This window comes from Salvia splendens, chromosome 22, assembly GCF_004379255.2.
Source record: "Salvia splendens isolate huo1 chromosome 22, SspV2, whole genome shotgun sequence".
Classification (NCBI taxonomy): Eukaryota; Viridiplantae; Streptophyta; class Magnoliopsida; order Lamiales; family Lamiaceae; genus Salvia; species Salvia splendens.
In genome coordinates this window covers 2,808,900-2,833,906 of record NC_056053.1, presented here as the reverse complement: position 1 = coordinate 2,833,906, position 25,007 = coordinate 2,808,900, and the positions used below count along the sequence as shown (strand labels likewise).

Sequence of the window (25,007 nt, the reverse complement as noted above, 5' to 3'; positions counted from 1 at the left end):
ATGGTATTGTATGTGTGTGGCGTGATATTGAATGAGAGATGTGAGTTGTTCAAGTGTTTGTTGGAAGATTGTAAAAGAAAGGTGGAGTTGTGGACTGTCGAGAAGAGTAACATAAGCTTAGAAGAAATTTGGAAGGAAATTGAAGACATGGAACTGTCACTTTTTCTCTCTCTTTTATTTGTCATAGTTATTCCTGGATATTTAATTAATGCCTTCTCATGCTTTATAGGTCTATAATTATTGGTTGAAAATGAGAAGGTAATAAAAATAGATGATTCAAAGCATCAAAAGGTCTAAATGAGTAAATAGTACTATTGGTTCAAATATGAGAAAGTAATAAAAATAGACGAGTTCAAAACATTAAAAGGTTTAAATAGTTTTAGTAGTTTCATGAAAAATGATTAGTTATATGAAGTTCTTAAAAATTATTAGTACTTAATTCTTATCAAATGTCAACAATCAGATTTGGATTATGTAGACTACATTCACATAAATTAAATTTATAATTATATTTTAATTATTAATGTTGATAAACTTGCTCATATTTTTTATCTGCAATATTTTTATCCATGTAACTGATGATTTATTTCAACAACTAAAAAACTTTTGTATGGAAACAAGAAAGGAAACATGTTGTTCGTGGCCCACTTCGATTCTCAATGTTGACGTTGTATTTGAGCGGAAAAATAAGAGTTCATAACGGTGGTTAACATCCCATGCACACAGTTTGATTACTTTAGAGGGAATGATGAAAACAATAACGATGGGAGAATCGCTAAAGATAGTGGAATTGGAACATGACATTGATATTTTTAAATCCGATCTCACGAGTTTCATTTCTTGGATTTGTCATTGGCTTATAAGATGCATGATACTGTCATTTATATATAAGCTTCTAGAAGTATTAAACAAAATAGGCATATACTCCCTCCGTCCTTGAAATTTTGTCACATTTTAACATTTCCGTCTGTCCCACAAAATTTGTCACATTTCACTTTTTATCATTTTAGGTAATGAATCTCACATTCCACTAACTTATTCCCACTTAAGTACATTTTATTATAAAACTAATACTTTAAAAGTATGACCCACATCCTACCAACATTTTCAACTCACTTTCCATTACATTTTATAAAAATCCGTATCCGATCAAACTGTGACAATATTTAAGGGACGGATGAGAGGAAGTACTAACTAGCACCTCACAAACCGTAAAAAATATCATAATTTTCTACCCTTTTTCATCAAAACTAACACATCCTAAGGAAAAGGAAGAATAACGCTTTTGATAATTCTTAATTAATCAAAAACTAGAAAACCAATTGGTCCGCAAACACTACGAACATACAATAAAAACACCAATTTAAGTACATATTGTTTTTTACGATCATTGCACATGTAGCCAACTATATATTTTAAAAAACATGATTATTATCATCTGCAACCACATATATATTTATATCTTTCAAAATAATGCATTAAATATGCCACTCTCCCAATCTTAGCTTCAAAAGAGTGGCAAAAAAAGGAGTCTTGAAGCATTGTACCGAATTATTGGGGAAAGACAAACACAAGAGCCCCATGTGAGCAACAACATTTGACATGTAGTAAAATAGGTTTAGATGCATTGTCTCAATTTTATTTTTCCATTTTCCCTATGTGATCTATGCCACAGATCTTGCATTTTTTTTGGATAAGAAATAAAGTGCTCAAACAACAGATCTTATATTATATATTTATAGATTTGTGTTAAAATGACAACACCTCTTAAAGTGACACCATACCACAATTCTTAGCCAATCATTTGTACATGTGGACGAATAATCAGCTGCCACGTGGCAATAAAAAAACACTCAAGGGCAAATTTTCTCGGGCTGCAATATCCAATACGGTAGACTGCAATTTTTGTCCGACTTCAATATCCAATACGCTAGACATCAATCAATAGATTGCAGTGTAGCGTTTATACTATTACAGTGTAGCGTTTATAATATTGCAGGATACGTGATGTCACAGTGTCACTTTAAAATGTGTTGTCATTTTAACGCACCACTATATTTATATATATAATGGTGGCAGTCAACTTTTTGTATTTTATACCTTAATTAATTTCAGTTTATATATATGGACTTAATAGTTATCAGTTATCATGAATGTTTTATCCATTTAGCTAATTAATGTTTTTGTATTATAATGCGTGGAGGATTTTTTCAATTTGTTGTGTTTAAAGTACGCTTCTCGTATATACTTTTATTAACATGGAGTACTATAAAAAGACGACGTATATCATTTGTTATTTTACTTGGAAATGATGAAAACATTATTAAGTAACTTAATTAGTTAATATCCATTGATGTTGAAAGTGATCAAAACTATCGATGAGTGAGTTACATAGAATGATATAATAGAGTGGGGTTATGGGCTATCAAGCTGAAAAATACTTCGTTTTCATTATTAGCATAATATTTTGAATTTTCTGTATATTACTACATGAGTTATTGTTCAAAAATCTATATATAATCTCTATCAAAATAAATTCTGCTTATGTGAGAGGCTTAACTCGACCAAAATGAAAATTTGGAAAATTCGCAATGGAACAAAAACAGCAAAATGTCACATCGGACTTTTATTACATGGGTAGGCAAGAGAAGGAGATAAATCAATCATCGACTTGAGCCCCCTCTGATACCATATTAAAAATTGGCCACTCAAAGTTAAAATGTCTTATAAGATGGAGGGTTATCCACACTTATATATAGGAGCTAGGATCATCACCAAGTCGATGTGAGACAAGAATTAAGAGTTTTAACATATTTAACTTTAATAGACAAGATACTACATATAAATTCTTACCACATGACTAGACGTCACCACGGTTCGTGAACCGCCGGTTCACGGTTCGGAACCGGCGGTTCCGGTTCAAGAATTGGTGGAACCTGAACCGGCCCGGCCAAGACCTCACGGTTCCGGTTCATGAACCGTGAACCGGCGGTTCACTTGAACCGGCTGAACCGTCGGTAGTCATCCGGTTCCGGGCCGGTTCGGCGGTTCATCCGATTTTTTTTTTTACATTGTAAATTGTAATTCAAGTTAAAAATGTAAAAAAAACTTGCGTAAATAAAATTAGAATGAAGCGATGTACAAATGTAATTTTATTGATACAAATTACAACTTCAAAATTACAAATTACAACTTTAAAATTACAAATTACAAGTTAAAATTTACGAATTACAACATAAAAATTAGAAATTACAACTTCAAAATTATAACTTACAAAAGACTTAAAGTCTTCATTACAATTTACAAAATTACATATTCGAAATAAAGGGGAGAAAAAAGAAATAAAGGAAAAGGACTTGAGCTCAACTTAAATTTAAATATAAAATTTAAGTTGAAATATAAGTTGAGATGCCTACGTATCCTCAATGCTCAATTCCATTTTGGAATCAAAGTCCACGTAGTTCTCTTACCTTGCTTACCTATTTGGCTTGATCGGAGGAATTGGCGCCTACTCTTCTTCGTCGGGGAAGTAGTCTTGGTCGGGTTGTACTACTTGATTGTCCCAATCCGGTTCTTGGTCTCTAATTTCGGCGGATCACCAATCATCAAGTAACATGGTGGCTTCCATGTTTTGCCCGGTGAGTCTACTTCTTCTGTCGTCCAAGACGTTGCCTCCAACACTAAAGGCGGACTCGACGGCGACAGTGGAAGCCGGAACCGAAAAGATCTCATTGGCCATTGATGCAAGGATGGGAAAATCTTTCTCGTGTGATCCCCACCAATCTAGGACGTCGATTTGTTGGGGAACGGGACCTCCTTCTTCCTCATTGAATGAAAAGTGTGAGTCAAAATATAAATCTAACTCACTTACCGAATGTGCCGTCCTTCCTCCGCTGCTGAAGCCGTATAGGTCCGCCAATTGGGATTGGGCGTCGGGGTCATCAACTTGGAAGAAGCCAAAGTTATGTGTTTGACGGGGGGTCTAGGTCGAACTTGGTGGGTAGTGTTGTACTTGGCTTCGTAATCGTGAAAAAGAGCCCGCAAGTCGAACTCGAAATTTCTTTGGAGGCTTGGGATGTGGGGGGGGGGGTTTATTTGGAATGTTTGGGCAAGGTTTATGTAGTTGTCGTCGTCCTCGTCAAATTTTGAAAAATGCGGCGGGAAACCGGCGGTTTTGTCGCCGGAACCGCCGGTTTTATCGGTGGAACCGGCGGTTTCCGTCCACGGTTTTAGTCAAAACCGGCGGCTGCGGGAGTGATTTCTGAAAAGGCTAGGGAGTAGGCCTGAAATTGTGTCGGAAACCGCCGAACCGCCGGTTCCGAACCGGCGGTTCCGAACCGCCGGTTACGGTTCGCCAAAATTTGGAACCTGAACCGGCCCGTCGGAACCGGCGGTTCCGGTGCCGGTTCGAACCGCCGACGACGGTTCCGGTTCGGAACCGCCGGTGACGGTTCCGGGCCAGTTCAGCCGGGCCGGTTCGGTTTGGTGATGTCTACACATGACCAATTTATTCAAGAGCAATAATAGATTCTGTTACGATCGAGTTGCCCTTTTACTTCACGACCAAATTAACTTCTAAATTCATGAATTTAGTTTTTTAAAAGTTCCCCGATTAATGGAATTAAAACAGTACTTTCAACCCAAAAATTACCATTTGTTTGTCTTTTTCCCCATCTTTCCAATATGCATTTAATATATCAACTCTTAATTACCTTTATACTAACACGTGTCACTTGTGTATTTAATTGTGAGTAACATTTTGTTTTGTGGAGTTGCAAAACAAGCTTATATAAACATGAAAAATGATAGGATCTTAATAAAAATGTAATCAAAGAGCAATGAGAAACACTAAACATAGTAAGAAACTAACATTACAGACATAAATGTATACAAAATAAAATGCTTTTGTTAATTAAGCTCTTAGTAATATATATATATATATATATATATATATATATATAGAGAGAGAGAGAGAGAGAGAGAGGATAAATTAATGTGAGGGAGTGCAGGCAATGCAAGCAAGAAAGAAGATAGCTGCGGAGAGACCATCTTCTTCAAGATTGGAGCTACTTCTCTTGAATTTAGTGATTTTGGCTTTGTTGCATTGAACTATTTGCTTTTGCAGCTGTTGCTGATAACTTTCCCTTCCTTTCTCCTTCATGGCTTCATCCACCCTTGATACCATTTTTTAATTTCTCTGTGTTTTTGAGAGAGAGAGAGAGAGAGAGAGAGAGAGAATTGTCTAAGTTATGCATGGACATTTTTGTAGCTAAAAATCGTCTATTTATAGGCCATGAGAAATAAATAAATAAATAAATAGACAAGGAAATGAAAGCCTTTCAATTTAAATTTTGCTGGACCACACACCCAAGTATTTCTGTATTTTAGGAGAGGGATTCAATTCAAATTCCCAATTCGAATCATTTTGGCCGTATGGAGAAGGAATATTATATTTGCAATATGAATACTTTAATTTTACTAAAAGAAATTTTCCCTATGAATTAATCATGATATATTTCCAAATTCTATTCTAATGTGTATTTATTTTTGTCAAATTACGTAACTAGTCTATAAATAAATTACCTAATGCAAGCAACATTTAAAAAAAAAAACTTACAAGTGTTGCTTCATTTTATTTCTTTTCCATGCTTTAATTTTTCGTGTTGATAACTAGTCGAATGCTTTAATTTTATTTGAAATTTATTTGTCACGTTGCTCTAGATTATTTCAAATGTCGTGTGTAAATTAATTATACTATATTTTTTTTTTACCGTTACGGAGAAGTGAATCATGTCCATTCAAATTTTGAAGTTTTGGAAGCATACAAGAGGTAAACAATGATGAGCAAATTAACTTTTTGACAGCTAAGGCTCAAACTTTATAATCTTTACTATCCACCATATTAATTAACCAATCAATATTCTCATGAAGTATAATATTGCAACGTCTTTCCCTCGTAATTAACGAATTTTTTTAGCATAAAGTTTTCAATAAGAATGTAGTTGGGAGGAACGATATATCCTGTGTTAGTAGTAAATTAAAAGCAGCTTTCTCTTTTTGGAAATTTTGAATTATCCAACTCCACACCTAAACACATTCAAATTCACCTTATCTTTCCAATGAATTTCTCTTTAACTTTGAATTCAATTAATCCACTATGTTGGGTGTACTTTACTACATTTTTTACAGTACATCATGCACGAGAATAATGTATGCATGTTTTAATTCAATTTATTGTTTACAAAATACTATAATATATGTGTGGGTTTGTGAATCAGAAAAATCAAGAAACTTATTGTCTATTGAGTCTTCAAGTTAGGGGAAGTGATCATTTTTTCCTAAAATTATTGGTTTTATATTATTGAAAAATAATACTCCAATAAATCAAGAAGACCTCAATTATTATTTTTACAATAATTATATCTCGAATGTTTTGAGTTTAGTGCTCAACTAGTACTCACAATTTTCCTCAAAAGCCGTCATCCATTTTCTTTTTCAATCCTCGGATGATTTTTCATTAACTATCGAATTAATGTCGACCAAATTACAATTTTACTTACCTCAAAAATTATCTACTTCCTAATCATTATACTTTTTGTTAATTTAGATTTTTGTTAATTATCTACTTCCAAATCCTTAAATATGACAATTTATGTAGCAATGGTCATTTAATTTTCTAAGCGAGTACTTTATTGTAAGAAAGTATTTAGATTATTTTCAGGTTACCAGCATTTATTTAGAAGTAATTAAATGGCTCTTGGTTGCAATTTTAAAAATAAAAATAATTAGAAGTATAGTAAGTAATTTTCAAGCGAATTATTTTATGATATGTTAGCTCATTTTAGTCAAAATTTGATCAAAACATGCACAAGATTGTACACTTTACTAGTGTGTATATTATCAATGGTCAATCTGGCACTGAAATTTAATTAATTAAGCATGACATATAATCTCCAATCATACATCCACCAATGATAGCAGCAATATTATATTCCAAGTAATTGGCTATGATTCATCTCTGAAATATATCCAATTGTATACTCTAGCTAGGGAAATGTTGAGGAATTGTTAAATAGTCTCAAATTTAGTGCATATATAATAGTGTGTTAATTAATTGTTCTTGACACAATATAGTTAGTCCAGTCGATTGAATTATCCCAAATAGAGACAGAAAAAATGTGTATTTGCATGTGCATAGCCATGTGAACATGTTCCTACCCTTGAAAATCATGAATGTCCTCTTCAATTATTTTAGGCTCACTTTCCCTCAAGTCGGCCATTTATTTCTCTTATGTCATGATCACAATCCTTTTACCATCTAGCTAAGAAAAGATGTATACATAGATATTTAGGTATAGGTATATCTAATTTAGCTTATTTTTCTTCAAATGTACATGTAAATATTCATTTTGTTTGCCTTTATACTCCCTCTGTCCATGATTACAAGTCCACATTTGACAAGTGTTTTAAGAAATGTACTAGTATAAAATGGATGAAAAAATTAGTAGAAGATTATTAGTTTTATAATAAATCATAAGAGAGACTTCCCAGGAAAACTTAAACCACTGTAAAGCAAGAAACAAAGTAAAATCACAATAAAAACAAAGGAAAAACAACAAACACAAATCACGCCAACAAACAAATCAAAAGATAAGACTCGCACGTTGCACGTACATATAGTGAAAGATGAGCATACACATGAATTCAAAGTCACCATACTAGTTAAGTCATTTAATCATCAGTTGCCTCAACAACATAGGTTTTGCGATTCCCTCCTGACCATCTTCTCACTTCAACCAAATTCTCACCTATTTATCCCGACATATAATAAAATTCTCGGTAGCATCCTTGAATCCATGCTCCTAGATGGAGTTATTTCTCGACATTCCCTCTCAGTTGCATCTCAATATCATCTGGCAAAACTTTTGAAACAATGTGTCCATCTATGAAAGGAAGCAAGATTGGGGTTCTTGGGCATGCAAAAAAACAAAATTTCAGTGAGAACTTACATTAAAAAATAATGTGATGGCCCATTTCTTATTCCTCCCTGCAAAATGGGCAAAGATCATCTTATACACATAGGAGTAAGACCCTATAGAGTCACTCTTTAATGATTTAATATACCATGTACACGTGGTGGACAATTTTTCTCCAAGTCATCTGTAATTTCCATGAATGAATTAGTTGCTCTCATCATCCAAGCTATTGAGTTACGCACAATATGACACATTATATATCATATATACTTCCTCCGTCCGTCCCAAAAAAGATGTCACACTTGTGGATGGCACGAGATTTTAGAAGATTTTGTTTTATATGTTAGCTAGAGAGAAAATATAATTCTTATATTAATGTGAGAGTAAACTTTTTCCTAAGTGAAAATATGATATCATTAATGGACAATTTAAAAAAAAATTATCATGAGACATCTTTTATGAGACGGATCAAGTACTATATATGTATCTATTGGTTACAAAAATGTTGTATTCTTAATAATTTTATTTTACTTTATGATTAGGGATGTAGCAATCCTACATGAATCAACTAATTGCATGAACGGTCCCGACTGAAAATGAGTTTAAGATCAAATTAATGTAGCAATGGGTGTCATAAATACATAGATGTTGTGTCATTCATTCTGGTTGGATATAAGAAAATATATGATAGTTTACTATAAAAGAAAAATCCTTTTACAAATATGGAATCCACCATCCCTCTAAATTTGATTAAAAGTACTCATGCCCGCATAGCAGCAAAGTAAATTCCGGAGGGACAAAGTTGCAAGGTTGATTAAAAGTACTTACTCTGTAAAAAAAAGGTTCTTATTTCTTTTTTCCTCCATTCCAGACAAACAAATTAAGATGAGTCCACACAATTCACAATATTCACTACACAATCAACTATTTTAAAACATATTATCGTTTACTATGAGTTAAATTTTTGGTGGACCGGAAAAGTTGTTCTTTGCACTGCTAACAATTTTGCACAAAAAATTAACTTAGTTACAATCAATCATCTCTAAAACTTAGAACTTAGGCTATGTTTAGTTGTCAGGATTCTGCTGAGACAGTAATCCGTTTCCTTAAATTTTAAAATCACGTGTTTGTTTCAGTTTTTAATCAAATTGAGAAAGTAATCAGAATCTCGAGACAAAGAAAGTTAATACAATTCTCTAGGATTCTAAATCCTAACTTTTCTTAGGTATTCTTTTTTCAAGTCTTATGATTCTTACATATTTAATTCAATATAAGTATAGTTTTATTATTATTACTATTATTACTCCCTCCGTCCCCTAATAGGAGTCGTTGTTTGACCGGACACGAGTTTTAAGAAATGTAAAGAAAAGTTGGTTGAAAAAGTTAGTGGAATGTGGGACCCACTTTTTATATTGATTTTATAATAAAATGTGAGTGAAGTGAGTTAGTGGAATGTGGGACCTACTACTATTTATGGTAAAAATAAAGAGTGACTCTTAATGGGGGACGGCCCAAAAAGGAAATTAGCGACTCTTATTCGGGGACGGAGGGAGTATTATTATTTACTACTACTATTATTATTATTATTATTATTACAATGTATAAAAAATATTTCAAATTATAAACCATACTTAATTATGGTATAATAAATAACTATAATTAAAATTATCATAATTATATCTATATTATTATAATATTTATATATATTTGTTATTATCATAATAATAATTAATAATTTATTAAATAATTAAATATAATTATATAATATAAATTATAAATAATAATTATTATTTTATAAGTTAATAATTAATCAATAAAGTCATAGTGAAATTTTAAATTATAAAATTTATTTAATTATAATATTCGTAAATATATATAATTATAATTATAATAATCATATTTATTATTATAATCATTTATTATTATAATACTCCATGTAACTATAATTGTAATTATATTATTATATATTATGATGGATAATCCATATTTAAACTAATAAATATAATAATATAATTATTATCATTTGTAATTAATAATTTATTAAAAATTTTATATTAATATTCTTTTTTATAAATAAAAATAATAATAAGTAGGAGTATAATTTTAGTTTGGTGTTTAAATCAAATTTAAAATCTTGAAATTTTCCAAACACAGGAAAGTAAAGTTATTATGAATCATATTCTCGGGATTCATTTTCCAATAAATCATTTTCCTTGTCAACTTTACTTTTCCGTTAACCAAACATGATGTTAGTACTTTTTTTGTCCCCTCACCTCATGGAATTTTCTTGGTATAAGGTTTACTAGCTTGTACTCCATCTGTCCCATGTTACTCGCACTTTTCATTTTAGGCCGTAAATTTGAGATTGATTTTTTAGTATAATTAAATTAGAATTTTAAGTGTAATGAGACATAACTTAATAAAGGAACTCTTAACTTAATCTAACATATTAATAAAATATATTAATTCTAACTTAAACTAGAACCAGTGACGGAACCACACAGTGCCAAGCCCCCGCGCCAGCGGGGGCTTTCCCGGCACCAGACCTCAAATCACCCTTATACCACCGTGCTCCGACCGATTTCCGCCCAGGCGCCGCAGAGCGAGCCCTGACTCCGTCTCTCGCCTGTAAATCCTAAAATTGAAATTGGGGATTGGGGAAGAAGAAGAAGAAGAAAACGTGGGTTATTACTAGTTTTGGGCTACTTATTTTACCTTTTGGGCTACTTATTTTACCTTTTGGGCTACCTTTTTCTTTTGGGCTTCTTTTTCTTTTGGACTTTTAACTTAATAAACTAAGTAGCCCTTAATCAATTAGTCAATTGGCCCAAAATTCTCATCTCAGCAGACAACACGCAGCAGATTGACGCTGCAGCTAGAGTTCTTCAGTCGTTCAGCGGTTTCGTTCAACCGTGCCTTTCGAGATTCAGGATTTCAGGTAAGAATTGATCAATTGATGGTCAACGGGCAATGTATATAGACTTGGTATGAAATTTAGGGCTTTGACGCTTAGTGGCAGTGGCTTAGTGCAGCAGCTCATCTCATTTTAGATTTCAAGATTCAATTTTCAATTCTCATGTTTAATGTTTATTTGCCTAAAATATAATTAAACTTTGTAGTAGTAGTCTCATGTTGACACGTTTGATGTTTCTATATAATATTTTTTTTGCCTCAATACTTTTAAGTTCAATTTGTCTACATAATCCAGATTGCAGTAGGTTAGAAGAATTAGGAAAAAATTATTTATATTATGATTTGTGCAAATAGTATCATTGTATCTTTATTATTGTATGAAATATATACTCCCTCCGTCCCGCACTACTCGCACTTATTTCCTTTTTGGGCGTCCCAAGTTACTTGCACTCTTTCCATTTTTAGTAAAAAATTTCACCTACGCCGTCATTTTTGACTTTCCTATACACTCATTCCTTAATCTCCGAGCCGAAAAGGAAATGAGCGAGTAGCCCGGGACGGAGGGAGTATTATATAACACTAAGAAATCTTATTCTTATTGATTTTAGCTATGCATCGGTATTTTTCCAAAAGAACAAGGAACGATTCAACAACTACAAGTGCTCCAAATGATAGTAGTATTTCAATTCCGAATCCGATCATGAACCAAGAGAGAATTAATGTTGCAAGTGTTGAATCTAGTGCGGAAAACATAGATCGTGACCTGGGAAAGCGGAGACCTATTGTTGAGTATGAAGTCCAAGATAGGGACCGCATTCGAAGAGAATACATCTCGAAGGGACCTTTCCAACCAAAAGGCCATGTCTTTAAGAAAAGCTCATTTGGTAAGGAGAAAAGGAGTTTCCAATGTAAATGGTTTGAAAGACATGCTTGGTTGGAGTATAGTGTGGATAAAGATGCAGCATTTTGTTTTTGGTGTTATCTTTTTAGGCCTATTAATGACAATCGGTTTGGCGATGATGCATTTGTGAGCGCGGGGTGTAAAAATTGGAAAAAGGCTCTTGCTATTTTTAGAGAACATGAGGGTTCAGTTAATAGCACACATGATCAGTTAATACCGTTTGATTGAGTTGACACTGATCCTCCCGGTTGCAACAGCTTCTGTCGAGAGAGTATTTTCTTCCATGAAACTTATTAAGACAGATTTGCGCAATAGAATGGGAGACGAATGGATGAATGATATCATGGTGGTATACATTGAGAGGGGAATTTTCAAAAAAATTGAAAATGAGACTATTCTGCGGCGATTTCAAGACATGAAGTCTCGTCGAAAACAGTTATCATCTAGTGTGTCTTAAAAGTTGAATAGACATTACATGTAAAATTAAATATTTTAGTATATGTATTTTTTTTAATTACAGCCCCGGCTTGTTCAATTTTCTGGTTCCGTCACTGACTAGAACTAATGTAAGCAGTTTGAGACGAGCCGAAATGGAATAGTGCAAGTAACATGAGACGGAGGGAGTAATAAATTTTGATTAATTTAGGCAAACACATATAAGTAAAGAATCATCTCATATTTCAAAAAAATGCATTGGTAAACAAAGCTGGAACATGAGGCATGCAATGCAATTATCAACATGTGTTTGTAGGAATTGAAAGAGACAAAGAAATGGGTGTAGTCGTGTAGAGTAGTATGAAGTCATAGGGTGCAGAAGGGTCCATCACTCTAGAAAATGGTGTGTTGGTGATTCCTCTAGCAGCTCATATTTGCGGCTTTGACCCCTCACAATTTTAATAAAATATTCTCCCATTTGAACAAAATATCCTATCGTGTTTATTACATAAATAAAATATTATTACAAACATAATTATTTAGTTTTAGACGTCGTATATTGTATGTTACTCTTGGAATATAAACATTAATGTGACAGCTTTATACACCTAATTTTTGGTCTGGATCTTTGTCCTATCATATTGTATACACACACCTAGGAATCTAGGATGCTAGTTGCCCTAAATTTGCAAATTAGTTGGCTCTACCAAACAAGGACTGTGATTGTTAATTTGTTTACCGCCCTCTCCTCCCTCTGCCACTTCTCGACCCCTTTCCTTGCCCCGCATCTCCACTCCACTGCCCTGCTTCGCCGGCCGCCGCTCCCCACAGCTACCCAGTAGCCCGGCAGTTCATGATTTAGTTTGAACAAATTTCTTCTCCTTTAAAATTCAATTTTTTTGTCACCCTTCGATTTTGACCCAAATAAAAAGCAAAACAATACTAATATATAAATTTAATTACAAAGAAGAATTTAAATTAAAAAATATATATACAAAGTTCAATAAGTAATAGTCCGAATTAAAAATCTAATTTTTAAAACATAAATATAATGATAGAGCCATAACACCCAATTTAAAACTCTATTTTTGTAAATTTTTCAAAATCCTAAAATCCAACACAAATAAAGCCCAAATAATACACATCAGACTAAAATTCCAACACAAATAAAGTTCAAATAATACAATCCATAAACATAAATTCCAACACAAATAAACCCAAATTATAGTACTCCATAAATTTTACAATAAATCTACTATTACTAAATTTTGTATAACCAAAAACTGATTTACTTGAAAAAAAATCATTTATTTACGTATTTAATTAAAATATATGGGTGCATATATAGTACATAGAACGCGCATAATATTATGATCGCATATTAATGATTTATGTATAAAAATTTTACTTTTTCATAACCATAAATGAAATTAATGCATACTTTAATTCAAATTTAAAAAAATAATATAAAGACAATTCAAATATTTTAAAAAATGAAAATAAGGCTAAAGACTAATAAGTGTTTTTAACTTATCTAATAATCATATTTATTATTTTAAAATATAATTAATACATCAAATTTAAATTTCTAAGATATAACTTGGTTGTACAAAATTTGGCGTTGCAGTCTCACTCTCACTCTTACTCTCACTCTCTATCTAGAGAGATTTCGAAATAAGGGTTTAAATTCGCTGACCTTTCGTAATTAGGGATTCAATTTGCTGACCTTTCGTAATTTGGGATCGAGGCATGCGTATTCTTCGTAATAAGGTATTTCTGATATTTTAGCTTATTTATGTATTTTTTTAATATTATTTCCCTCTAGCCATTTATCAATTGTCTAAATTATCCCCTTCAAATTTGGTCTTAGGTGGGACGATAAAATTGTGATAAATTAGGTGTAAAAAGATGATCTTGGCTGTGACCTGTGGTAACTTGCCATCGAGTATGCATTGGGCATCATATTTGCAGTGTTAAGATCAATTTATTTATGTTTGTTTTGAGTTAAATAGTTTTAATTATACGAGTAAAGAAACAAGATGTGTAGTTTGTTTTTTAAGTGCTCGTTGGAAGTGATGCACTGATCTTGTCGGTAAAATGAGTTAGTTTTCTTCCGTATTCAAGCATTGGTGGACTTAGTTGGGAGGATAAATTGTAATAAATTAGACGTAGGAATATGATCATGGATGTGACCTGACTATAGTATCGGTAACTTACCATCGAGTATGCGATCGAGATCATATTTGCAGTCACAAGGTCAAATTAATTTATGTTTGTTTTGAGTTAATAGTTTTAATCATGGAGGAAAGAAACAAGATGTGCCTTTTGTTTTTTCTAGTGCTCTTTGGAAGTGATGCATCTGGCCTCTGTTTTTCTCATTGCATTGAACCCGGATTTATATTTGCAGAGATGCCCTTGATTCCTTGCTGTTGGTTTGCTACTGCTGCAGAAGGATGTTGATGACCCACGTCGATCTGATTGAGAAGCTCCTAAACTATAACAGTCTCTCTCTCTCTCTCTCTCATATGTGTCTGCTTGTCGTTTCACTCTTATGCATACTTTTAAATGGATAGATATCTTACTAATGACATCAATTTGATCGTGAAGAGAATTTTTCTTGAATGCTACCTCTTATGAAAGAACTGTGTTATGTATATATATGAACTTCTGCCATGCCATTGCTATTGTGGTTGATTCAGCCATTATGTGCTACTCTCTGAATGATGCTAACTATTCAAACTAAACCGATTTTCTTTAATTGGCAGCTCTAGAGAAATACGAAGGCAGTTGATGTTTTCTGCACTTCGCAAGTGATGTTGGTCTTAGTTGGGACGATAAAATTGTGATAAATTAGGTGTAGAAAGATGATCTTGGCTGTGACATGTGGTAACTTGCCATCGAGTATGCATTGGGCATCATATTTGCAGTGTAAAGATCAATTTATTTATGTTAATTTGAAGGGGTAATTTAGACGTTTGATAAATAGTTAGAGGGAAATAATATTAAAAAGCACATAAATAAGTAAAAATATCATAAATCCCTTATTACGAAAAATACGCATACCTCGATCCCAAATTACGAAAGGTCAGCGAATTGAATCTCTAATTACGAAAGGTCAGCGAATTTAAACTCTTTTTCCGAAATTTCTCCTCTATCAATCGGCGGAATTGACTCGTGCATCGCCACCACGCTTTCCGCTCTGCCTCGCCACTCATCCATCTCCCTTCCTCTGCCGGTCTGCTCGCCCGGAGAAGACAGCCGAGGAATTTGGTCCCTGCCACGGCGGCTACCCGCCATGATCAAACGCCGTCGTCTCCTGCAGCAGGTCGCTGGTCCGGATTCGTGGGCAGCGTCGCGCGCCCGCTGACTCGCAGCCTTGCCGCCGCCTCCGCCGCCTGCTGCGCGAGCCCGTCGCCGTCAGCCGGATTTCAGTCACCGCTTCATCTATCTCCTTTCTCATCACCTAATTCTCCGTCTACACTTTCTCTTTGCAGCTGTGACACACCCATATTCTGACAGTCCTCTCCGGCGCTGCCGATCATTTCCAGCCTCTGTCGACGAGCACGCATTCATGGTATATCTCTCTCTCTTCTTTCTAATTATTTTCCCTACTGTTTAGTATTTCAAGTCTTTATGATGAATGTTTATTGGTAGAATTTTGTATAGGTTAGAGAATAATCAACAGATTGGAATTTGGTTGGGGAAGAAATTGACCTAGAATTTGGGGATTTTGTCTTGGTTAAATTCAGCTAATTTACATGTTGTTGTGAGAACATTTGATATGCATTGCCACACCAGATAAATGGCATTCTTTTCACCCAAATTCAGGCTGATTTGGGCAAAACGGTTATAAATCCTAAACGACTAGGAATTTCAAGCTTCAAATTTATCCATGCAATAGACATCAATAAGTCTCATTTGCCACTAATTTTGTTGATTTTCAACTTGGGAGTTGATTGGAATGATTTTTTCAAAGTTAAGGCATTATTCTGGCCAAGTTTTTGACTTGGATGTTTTGGCACTTATTTGGTTGGTTTACTGATCGACTAAGAGTGTTACATAGATATCGAAGATAATCAATCTAATTATGTGCAATTTGGTAGGTAAGATAAATAAATAAAGCATGATAAGAACACACATTTTAGTTCATTTTTTTGTCACATATCTCCGAAATAGAATAGATATCTACCCTACCTAGACTAATTGATCCGTTATTCTTTCTTTCTAACAGGTATGAGATTCCTAAACAAAATCGCCCACGCATATCACTCTTTATTCCCAGGTGGGCCGTTTACCGCCTCGATACAAATCCGTTTCAAGAAGCCCGCAAACACTGCCCAGACTCGTCTTGAAACCCGAACCCTCGACTCAAAGCTCGACCGCCTCGCCTCCCACCACAGCCGTCTCCTCCTCGTCCTCGGTCTCTACGACGTAGTCGCTGCCAAGAAACGCGGCCCCTACGTCTCTGTCAACCTCCTCTCCCGCTGGGCATTGCATGCTGGGGTCGAAACCCTCACTGCCGGCGAGATCCTCCGCAAATACCCTCACGTTTTCAAGGTGTTCACGCACCCAGTGAGGAGGAACGCGTGCTGCACATTCACTTCAAAATTCGTCGAATTGTTGAAGCTGGAATATGAGATCTTGATCACCATGGAGGATGAGAATGTGATTAAGATCAGAAAGATCTTAGCCATGTCTGAAAATGGGAGAGTTCACATACACGCGATCAGATTGATGAGACGGGAATTGGGGTTACCTGAAAATTTTAGGGATTCGATAATCAGAAAGCGTAGTGACTTATTCAGATTGGTAGATTTAGAGGTCGTAGAATTGATCGAAGGGACGGTAAGCTTCATAGCAGAGGTGGAGAAATGGAGGGAGAGAGAATACAGGGAGAAATGGCTGAGCGAATTCGAGACGAAATACGCATTCCCCATTAGCTTCCCAACAGGGTTTAAGATAGTTGCGGGGTTTAAGGAGAAGCTGAAGAACTGGCAGCGCCTTTCCTACCTGAAGCCTTACGAAAGGATGGAAAGCATCAGTGTTCGTGTTCGCACGTGCGGAGGAGTCGAGAGGTACGAGAAGCGCGCGGTCGGAATCATCCACGAGCTCCTGACCTTGACCGAGGAGAAGATGATGGACATGGAGAGATTGGCGCATTTTAGAAAGGATCTCGGGATTGTGGTTAACGTGCGCGAGCTCCTTTTGAAGCATCCCGGGATTTTCTACTTGGCTACTAAAGGCAAGAGTCAAATTGTGTTTCTTAGAGAAGCTTACAAGGGAGATTGTTTGGTTGAGGCAAATGCAGTTTATGATGTTCGAAGACGGATGTTGGAGCTTATGTTGTTGGGTTGTCGTAATACGACGAAATTGAAAGATGAAGATGAAGACAGAGAAGCCGAATGGCGCGGAGATGATGAAGTTGTTCATCAGAATCAGAATGGAAGAACACCTGCGAAAGATGGTGATTTTGTCATTCCCATCTTGCAGAATTACTTCAAATGAAGATGTGATTCCACCTGGTCGAGTGGAAGAGTTGCACTTTCACGCTCAGCCGAGTCTCTGAATGAGAAATGTGCAGAGAGTTTCACTTGGCCGAGTAACGTGCCACCACATTTCTCTCTGCCCGAGTCCCGAGACAGCGATCTTCCTATCAGCCGAGTGATGTGACATCTCTGGCCACTTGGTCGAGTGGGAGAGTTGCACTGTTACACTCTGGCTGAGTCTCTGAACGGGAATTGTCGAGGGAGTTTCACTTGGCTGAGAGACGCGCCACCACATTCCACTCGGCCGAGCCCCGTGACGATGATCTGTCTAGAGGCCGAGTGGTGCGTCTTTCCCTTTCCACTTGACCGAGTCTAGATTCTGCTTCGTATCTCTCCAGACCACGCCACTCGGCCGAGTGGCAGAGACGTTTTTCGTGGTTATATGTTTGATTCGAAATTAAAATGGTTGGCTAATTCTCTTTTATTGCTCCTAGTATGGAGAAGATCTGAACTATTGTTGAAATCTATGAATTTTCTGGTCTAACCCATGTTTTGACTGGTGCAAAATTTCCTTAAATCTTTATAGATGCATCTACTCACTTTAAATTAAAAATGTCACAAATCTTAAAAGTAAAATAAAAATATACTCCCTTCATCCCCGATTAATTGTCACTTTTTGATCGGGTACGGGTTGAAATGTAAAAAAAAGTTAGTTGAAAAAGTTTGTGGAATGTGTGACTCACTTTTTATATTGATTTTATAATAAAATGTGAGGGAAGTGAGTTACTGAAATGTGAGACCTATTTATCATTTATAGTAAAAATGAAGTGTGACAATTATTGAGGGACAGACCGAAATGGAAAAGAGTGACAATTAATCGGGGACGGAGGGAGTATTTATCTTCCTTTGTGAGAGAGTCTTGCCTCCCTACACAAGAAAGGAAACCTAGCTACACAGAAACTACCATAATGAAACCAAAACATGAAATCAAATGAATATAGTTTCAAGTTTCAACGATAGGAAAAATAAAAATAGAAGGAAGCTGTGGCATGATGATCATGATCTCTCTCTTTCTCACTCACTTGTTTGAGTTAACAGCATCCTTGACAGCATCAACAGCACCTTGTGCCTTCGCCTGCGCCTGCTGTCCCGCCTATATCAACTGGAAAAACAAAAACAACACATGATCGATCATGGTTTATCGGGTTTGTTTGGTTTTCTAGTTTTGTCGATTCTTATAAGCTCATAACATAGTTATAAAATCTGAATATTCATTTTGACATGATTCTTTAACAGATTGTGCAGCATGTTAAATGGCTAAGAAGAAGAAGGATTTTGGTAAAAGGCTTGATTATTTTCTTCAACAATATGACACCCTTATATAGGGCATTACAAAGCTTGTGCTACAAGTATTCTTGGGCACCAAGCTAATATATTCTTGGGCACCAAGCTCATGTATTTCTTAGCCTCGAAGCTAATGTATTTCTTAGCCTCCAAGCTAATACAAAGCTTATCCTACAAGCTTATACCTTTCTTTTTCTAACACTCCCCCTCAAATTGAGTAGTGGGATCCCCGATACTCAATTTGTCAAGAACTCCTTCAAGACTCCTTGAGCTAACTGCCTTGGTCAGTATATCTGCTAGTTGATCTTCAGAACGTACAAAAGGGAATTCGATCACTCCTTCTTCAATTTTTTCCTTGATGAAGTGTATATCCACCTCAACATGCTTTGTTCGGTCATGTTGGACTGGATTCTCTGAAATGCTTATGGCGGCTTTGTTGTCGCAGTATAACTGACTCTTACTTGGAATATAATCAATCTCTGTCATCAATTTCCTCAACCACATGATCTCGGTCAGACCACTCTTAATTCCTCTGAATTCTGCCTCTGCACTAGACATGGCTACCACCTTCTGCTTCTTACTCTTCCACGTTACCAAGTTTCCTCCAACGAATGTAAAGTAGCCTGAAGTCGACCTTCTATCCACTTGATTACCTGCCCAATCTGCATCAGTATACCCATGGATGTCTAAGTCTCCATTTTTCTTAAACACTATTCCGTGTCCGACGGTTCCCTTCAAATATCGAACTATTCTTAGTGCAGCTTCTAAGTGTTCGGCCTGGGGTTGATGCATAAATTGACTTACAACCCCTACAGCATAAGCGATGTCAGGTCTAGTGTGAGATAAATAGATGAGTCTCCCAACTAGTCGCTGATATTGCCCTCGATCTGCGGCCTCAGCTCCATCTTGTATCTTCAAGCCATGGTTTTGTACAATTGGGGTCTCGGCTGGCTTACACTCTAGTAGGCCGGTCTTTGCTAAGATGTCCAAGATGTACTTCTTCTGTCTCAAGAATATCCCCCGTGGTGAGCGAAGGACTTCAATTCCCAATAAGTACTTGAGATCACCTAAATCCTTCATCTCAAATTCTTTGAAAAGCTTCTCCTTCAAATTCTCAATTTCCTTTGCATCATCGCCTGTAATAATCATGTCATCAACGTACACAATTAAACAGGTAGTCTTTCCCTCGTGCCTTTTCAGGAATAGTGTATGATCTGAATTGCTTTGCCTGTATCCATAGCTCTTCATTGCGTCTGCAAATCTACCAAACCAGACTCTCGGTGACTGCTTTAGCCCATACAGAGTCTTCCTCAATCGGCATCCTTCACCTGCCTGGAACTCATCAGAGAAGCCTGGTGGCGCCTCCATATATATTTCCTTTTTCAACTCCCCATGAAGAAAGGCGTTAGTGACGTCGAACTGGTACAGTGGCCAATCTCGATTGGCGGCAATGGAAAGTAGTACTCGGACTGTATCCATCTTAGCTACAGGGGAGAACGTTTCTGAGTAGTCTATTCCATAAGTCTGAGTGTACCCTTTAGCCACCAGTCGAGCTTTATACCGCTCGATACTTCCATCCGGTCTCCGCTTAATGGTGAACACCCATTTGCACCCAACTGGTTTCTTTCCTTCGGGGAGTATACACTTGTCCCAGGTGTGGTTACGCATTAAAGCATCTATCTCCTTTTTCATAGCTTCTCTCCAATGCTTGTTCCTCATCGCTTCATCGGCTGACTGTGGGATTTCCTCCTCGTCGTAGAGTGCTTCCTCGAACACCTGAGCCATCTCAGTCAGGTGCCCTTTTGCCAAGTTAGCAATAGAGTATCTTGCCTTTCTGTTGATTCTTTCTGGACTGTACCTCTTTGGTGGTACTCCCATGTTTGCCCTTGGAGGTAGTATATATCTCCCAGTGTCAGGATCGACTCCCTCAACTTCATCCATTTCAACTTCTTTAGGTTGATCACTATTCTCCCCCTGAGTCTCATCCACAACACTAGTTCCAGTAATCTCATTGACAGGGGCAAGAGTACTTACATTCGATATCAGGAGCGGAGAGTCACTACTAGGACTTGTGTCACCTGCCGCTTCAGTCTGCACCACGTCAGAGACTTGTCCAGCGGAGTTGCGTACTGCTTCCTCTGGTAGGTCCACTTCTGGTACACTTGGCATTGACACCCAGCTTAGTGGGTCACTATTAGGTGTCCTAATATCACCCTCCCCCTGACCGCTAAGGTGGGTATAGAAGTACTCTGATTCAAGAAAGTCACAATTCATGGTCGTGTACATACGATTAGATTTAGGATCAAAGCATCTATAACCCTTTTGGTTCACCCCGTAACCCACAAATACACATTTAATAGCTCATGGGGATAATTTTGTTCGTTCATGTTTTGGTATATGGACAAAGACGGAGCAGCCAAAGATCCGAGGTTTTAGGGAAAGATGTTGAGGAATGGTCGTGTATAGGGCTAGGGTATCGACTGGCGTTTGAAACTTTAGGATATGGGTAGGTAGCCGATTTAGAAGGTAAGCGGAAGTGGCGAGGGCTTCAGGCCAGAAGGTCTTTGGGACTTGTGATTCAATGAGTATGGCACGGGTCATTTCTAGTAGGATTCTGTTTTTCCTTTCGGCTACCCCATTTTGTTATGGAGTGTGGGCACATGTGGTTTGGTGTATCATTCCCTTTTCTAGGATGAACTGTTTCATTTTGGAATTGACAAACTCCCTTCCATTATCAGATCTTTGATGGGTTTTTGGTATTGTGTTTGGACAAGATTATAGAAGTGGACAAAGTTTTCGAAAACTTCAGATTTATGCTTCATAAAGTATACCCAAGTCATACGGGTACAATCGTCAACAAAGATAAGAAAGTATCTAAAGCCTTGTCCCCCAACTACTGGTGCGGGCCCCCAAACATCACAATGTATTAAATCAAAAATAGATTTAGTACGAGAATTACTCAACGGATAGGGGTTTCTATGGCTTTTAGCTAAAACACAAGTTTCACAATGCATGCTCGATTTTGAAGTGATATTAGGAAATAACATTTTTAAATAACCCGGAGAAGGATGTCCTAGGCGTCGGTGCCAAAGCCAAGCTTCCCTATCAGCAGACCCGTGAGTTAGCATGGCAGCTCCTTTTTGAGCTATCTCATCCACATAGTACAGCCCGTTACTTTCAGTGCCACGTCCAATAATCTCTCCGGTCCTGATATCCTGCAGTAGACAGAAATTCGGTTGCATTAGCAGTGTGCAATTTAATTCTTGAGTCACATGACTGATTGACAGTAGTTTATGGGAAAGTGAGGGAACATGCAAACAATTAGATAATTCTAAAGTTGGAGAAATCTTCACAGTCCCTGCCCCCTTTACAACCGTAAAATCCCCACTAGTAGTCTGAATATGAGATAGGTGAGGCTTGTGAGTTTTAGAAATCCCCACGGTGGTCGAGTAGCCGCCGATTTGTGCTTCAACTCCCACCATTCCGGATACCCTACCAATTCAAAGCATTGCTCTCTTGTGTGCTTGCGTTTTCCACAATTGATACAAACCAATTTGGATCTATCATCATCCGTTCTTCGCTCCTCGGATGTCCGTTGGTTCCATCCCCCATTTCCGCTACTGCCACCACGGCGTGGGGCGGTGGAGTGATTTGGCCTCCTCGCCGTGAATAGCCCTGCTCCGATTCCGTCTCCTGGGGGTTTTCCGTCTGTAGGACGGAGAATTTCCGATCGGGCATCTTCCCGCTTCGCTATGTTGTACGCTTGCTCGGCTGAGGGAAGTGGTTCCATTTTTAACACCTCTCTCTTTACGATTTCATACTTGTCATCCAATGCCGTAAGAAACTGATACAGTCTGTTTTGTTCAGTTTCTTCATTGTGGATCTGTATATCATCTGGGCATTTCATCCGGTTGGGCCTCTTTTGGTCAATTGCTGTCCAGATCTCATTGAGATCGTTCCACACTTCCTCCAGTGTGGTGTTCCCCTGTTTTAGAGTGCTTGCCCTACGGTGTAGATCGTATATCTGTAACGAATCTCCACCGCTTTTGTATGTTACGGCCAGGCTGTCCCATATGTGCTTCACCGTCGGTTGTTGAGCCACTCGGCTGACCAATTTGGTCTCGATATTTTGAACTAGCCACGTAAATACACAATGGTCGGCTTCCTGCCATTGTGTAAGCGTTGGATCTGTTCTTGCTGGTGGGGATGGGACTCCAGTGATGTGAGATACCATCCCCCTTCCGCTAATCGCATTGTGCATCAGGATGGACCATACCGGATAGTTCTCTCCGTTGAGTTTAAACCCTACTGTCAAGGGTTGAGAATCGGTCTTGTATATTGGTTTTTCTGGTTTGTCGGGATTTTCTGGTGGTTGGTTTTGCATGAGGCTTTTTCGCATGAAATTTGAAAAGAGACGTGCAAACTCATCCGCTTCTGATGAGTTCGGGTCGCCGGTGATCACCTTTTCAGTTTCTGACATTTCTGCCTTTTACAGGTTCTTGGCCAAGAGGTTGGGAAAGGTTTAAGAGCGATGATGAGATTGATTCTGAGCTCCAAGAATCGTTGCTGGCTCTGATGCCATGTTAAATGGCTAAGAAGAAGAAGGATTTTGGTAAAAGGCTTGATTATTTTCTTCAACAATATGACACCCTTATATAGGGCATTACAAAGCTTGTGCTACAAGTATTCTTGGGCACCAAGCTAATATATTCTTGGGCACCAAGCTCATGTATTTCTTAGCCTCCAAGCTAATGTATTTCTTAGCCTCCAAGCTAATACAAAGCTTATCCTACAAGCTTATACCTTTCTTTTTCTAACACAGCATTGCCAGCTTTGTCCAGCAGCTGGTTGCCCTTTTCCTACCACACCAAATAATTCAGTTATAAAATTTAGAATAGGACTTCATCCTTTCGTGAATATGACTCAGTTCGGATTTTAAGAAATGTGAAAGGTTAATAGGTCTTAAGAAATGTGAAAGGTTATAGGTGTAAAAAGTTAATGGAATAATATGCATCTTTTGTTGATTAAGGTTGTACCTGAGCTTGATAGCTTGCGTTATCCATTTTGATTATAGAAAATAAAATTGGTTGATTTGATAGAGAGAGGTGTTTAGCATTGCAATTTATAGAATTTTGAGGATTGTTCCATGTGGCGTCAATGCCATAATTATCTCTTGTTGTCACAAAGCCTTTTAATTCTTGTTCCACCACATGCTTGCTTGTAACTATTAATATCAACATCCACACCAGATACTCTATTTTCTCCTGTCATTTTTTATACATTGTCTTTCTCCAACATTTAATTACACCACTAATAAATAAAATTGTCTTTCTCCAACATTTAATTACACCACTAATAAACAAAATTGTAAGGGGAAGGCGCACAACGCGGAGCAATGCCGGAAACAGGGGGAACGGTTGAAGAGGCAGTTCAGCCGATTTGCCGGCATTTACACAAACAACCTCCGCTCGGCAACCAGCGGCATGTCTGCCGAGGATGTGAAGCAGCTGGCTCATCAGCAGTTCCCCGACGCTGAGAAGGGCTTCGGGGAATTCAAGTATTGGCCGGTGTTTCATGAGGTGCAGTCTTCGCCCAAGTTCACTGCGGGTTGAATTTGGCTGGCCGAAGCGGACGAAGATCAGCGCCTCTGGAGAGTACAGTAGCAGTGCTGGTTCCGCGGAACTCCCCCCGCCGAGGCAGAGTTCCCCACACCCATATCGTCGGCCAGCCGCCGTTGCCCGGTTGGGTAAAAGTCCGCGGCGCGGATGTCGAGGGGAAGCACCAGCGGATCTGCCGAGGCTCAATCGACAGCACCCCCAAAACGATCCCGAGAACCCCTCATTCGCCCGCATCGCCGCACATGAAACCTTGTTACGTGCGATGGTTGAATGGCGCCAAGCGACCGACCCCATTACAAGCGGAAGCTTAAGCCCCTCCTCGACAGTATGCGCC

The 25,007-nt window shown here is 37.3% G+C and overlaps 2 protein-coding genes across 3 annotated transcripts; both read left to right on the top strand.

Annotated features, from left to right (window-relative positions):
- The first annotated feature begins 11,589 nt into the window (after positions 1-11,589).
- On the top strand, positions 11,590-12,018 carry LOC121787868. The gene is made up of 2 exons (XM_042186717.1): positions 11,590-11,804; positions 11,880-12,018. Exons 1-2 carry the CDS (start codon positions 11,590-11,592, stop codon positions 12,016-12,018), a joined length of 354 nt encoding a protein of 117 aa, XP_042042651.1.
- A 2,224-nt stretch (positions 12,019-14,242) lies between these two features.
- LOC121787088 (protein ROOT PRIMORDIUM DEFECTIVE 1-like) lies at positions 14,243-18,255 on the top strand. 2 transcript variants are annotated; one of them, XM_042185710.1, is made up of 3 exons: positions 14,243-14,481; positions 14,633-15,799; positions 16,457-18,255. In XM_042185710.1, exon 3 carries the CDS (start codon positions 16,459-16,461, stop codon positions 17,728-17,730), a length of 1,272 nt encoding a protein of 423 aa, XP_042041644.1. In that variant the 5' UTR covers positions 14,243-14,481; positions 14,633-15,799; positions 16,457-16,458; the 3' UTR covers positions 17,731-18,255. The 2 variants fall into 2 exon arrangements, with proteins under 2 accessions (XP_042041644.1, XP_042041643.1); XM_042185709.1 differs by having other exon boundaries at positions 14,243-15,799.
- The last annotated feature ends 6,752 nt before the right edge of the window (positions 18,256-25,007 follow it).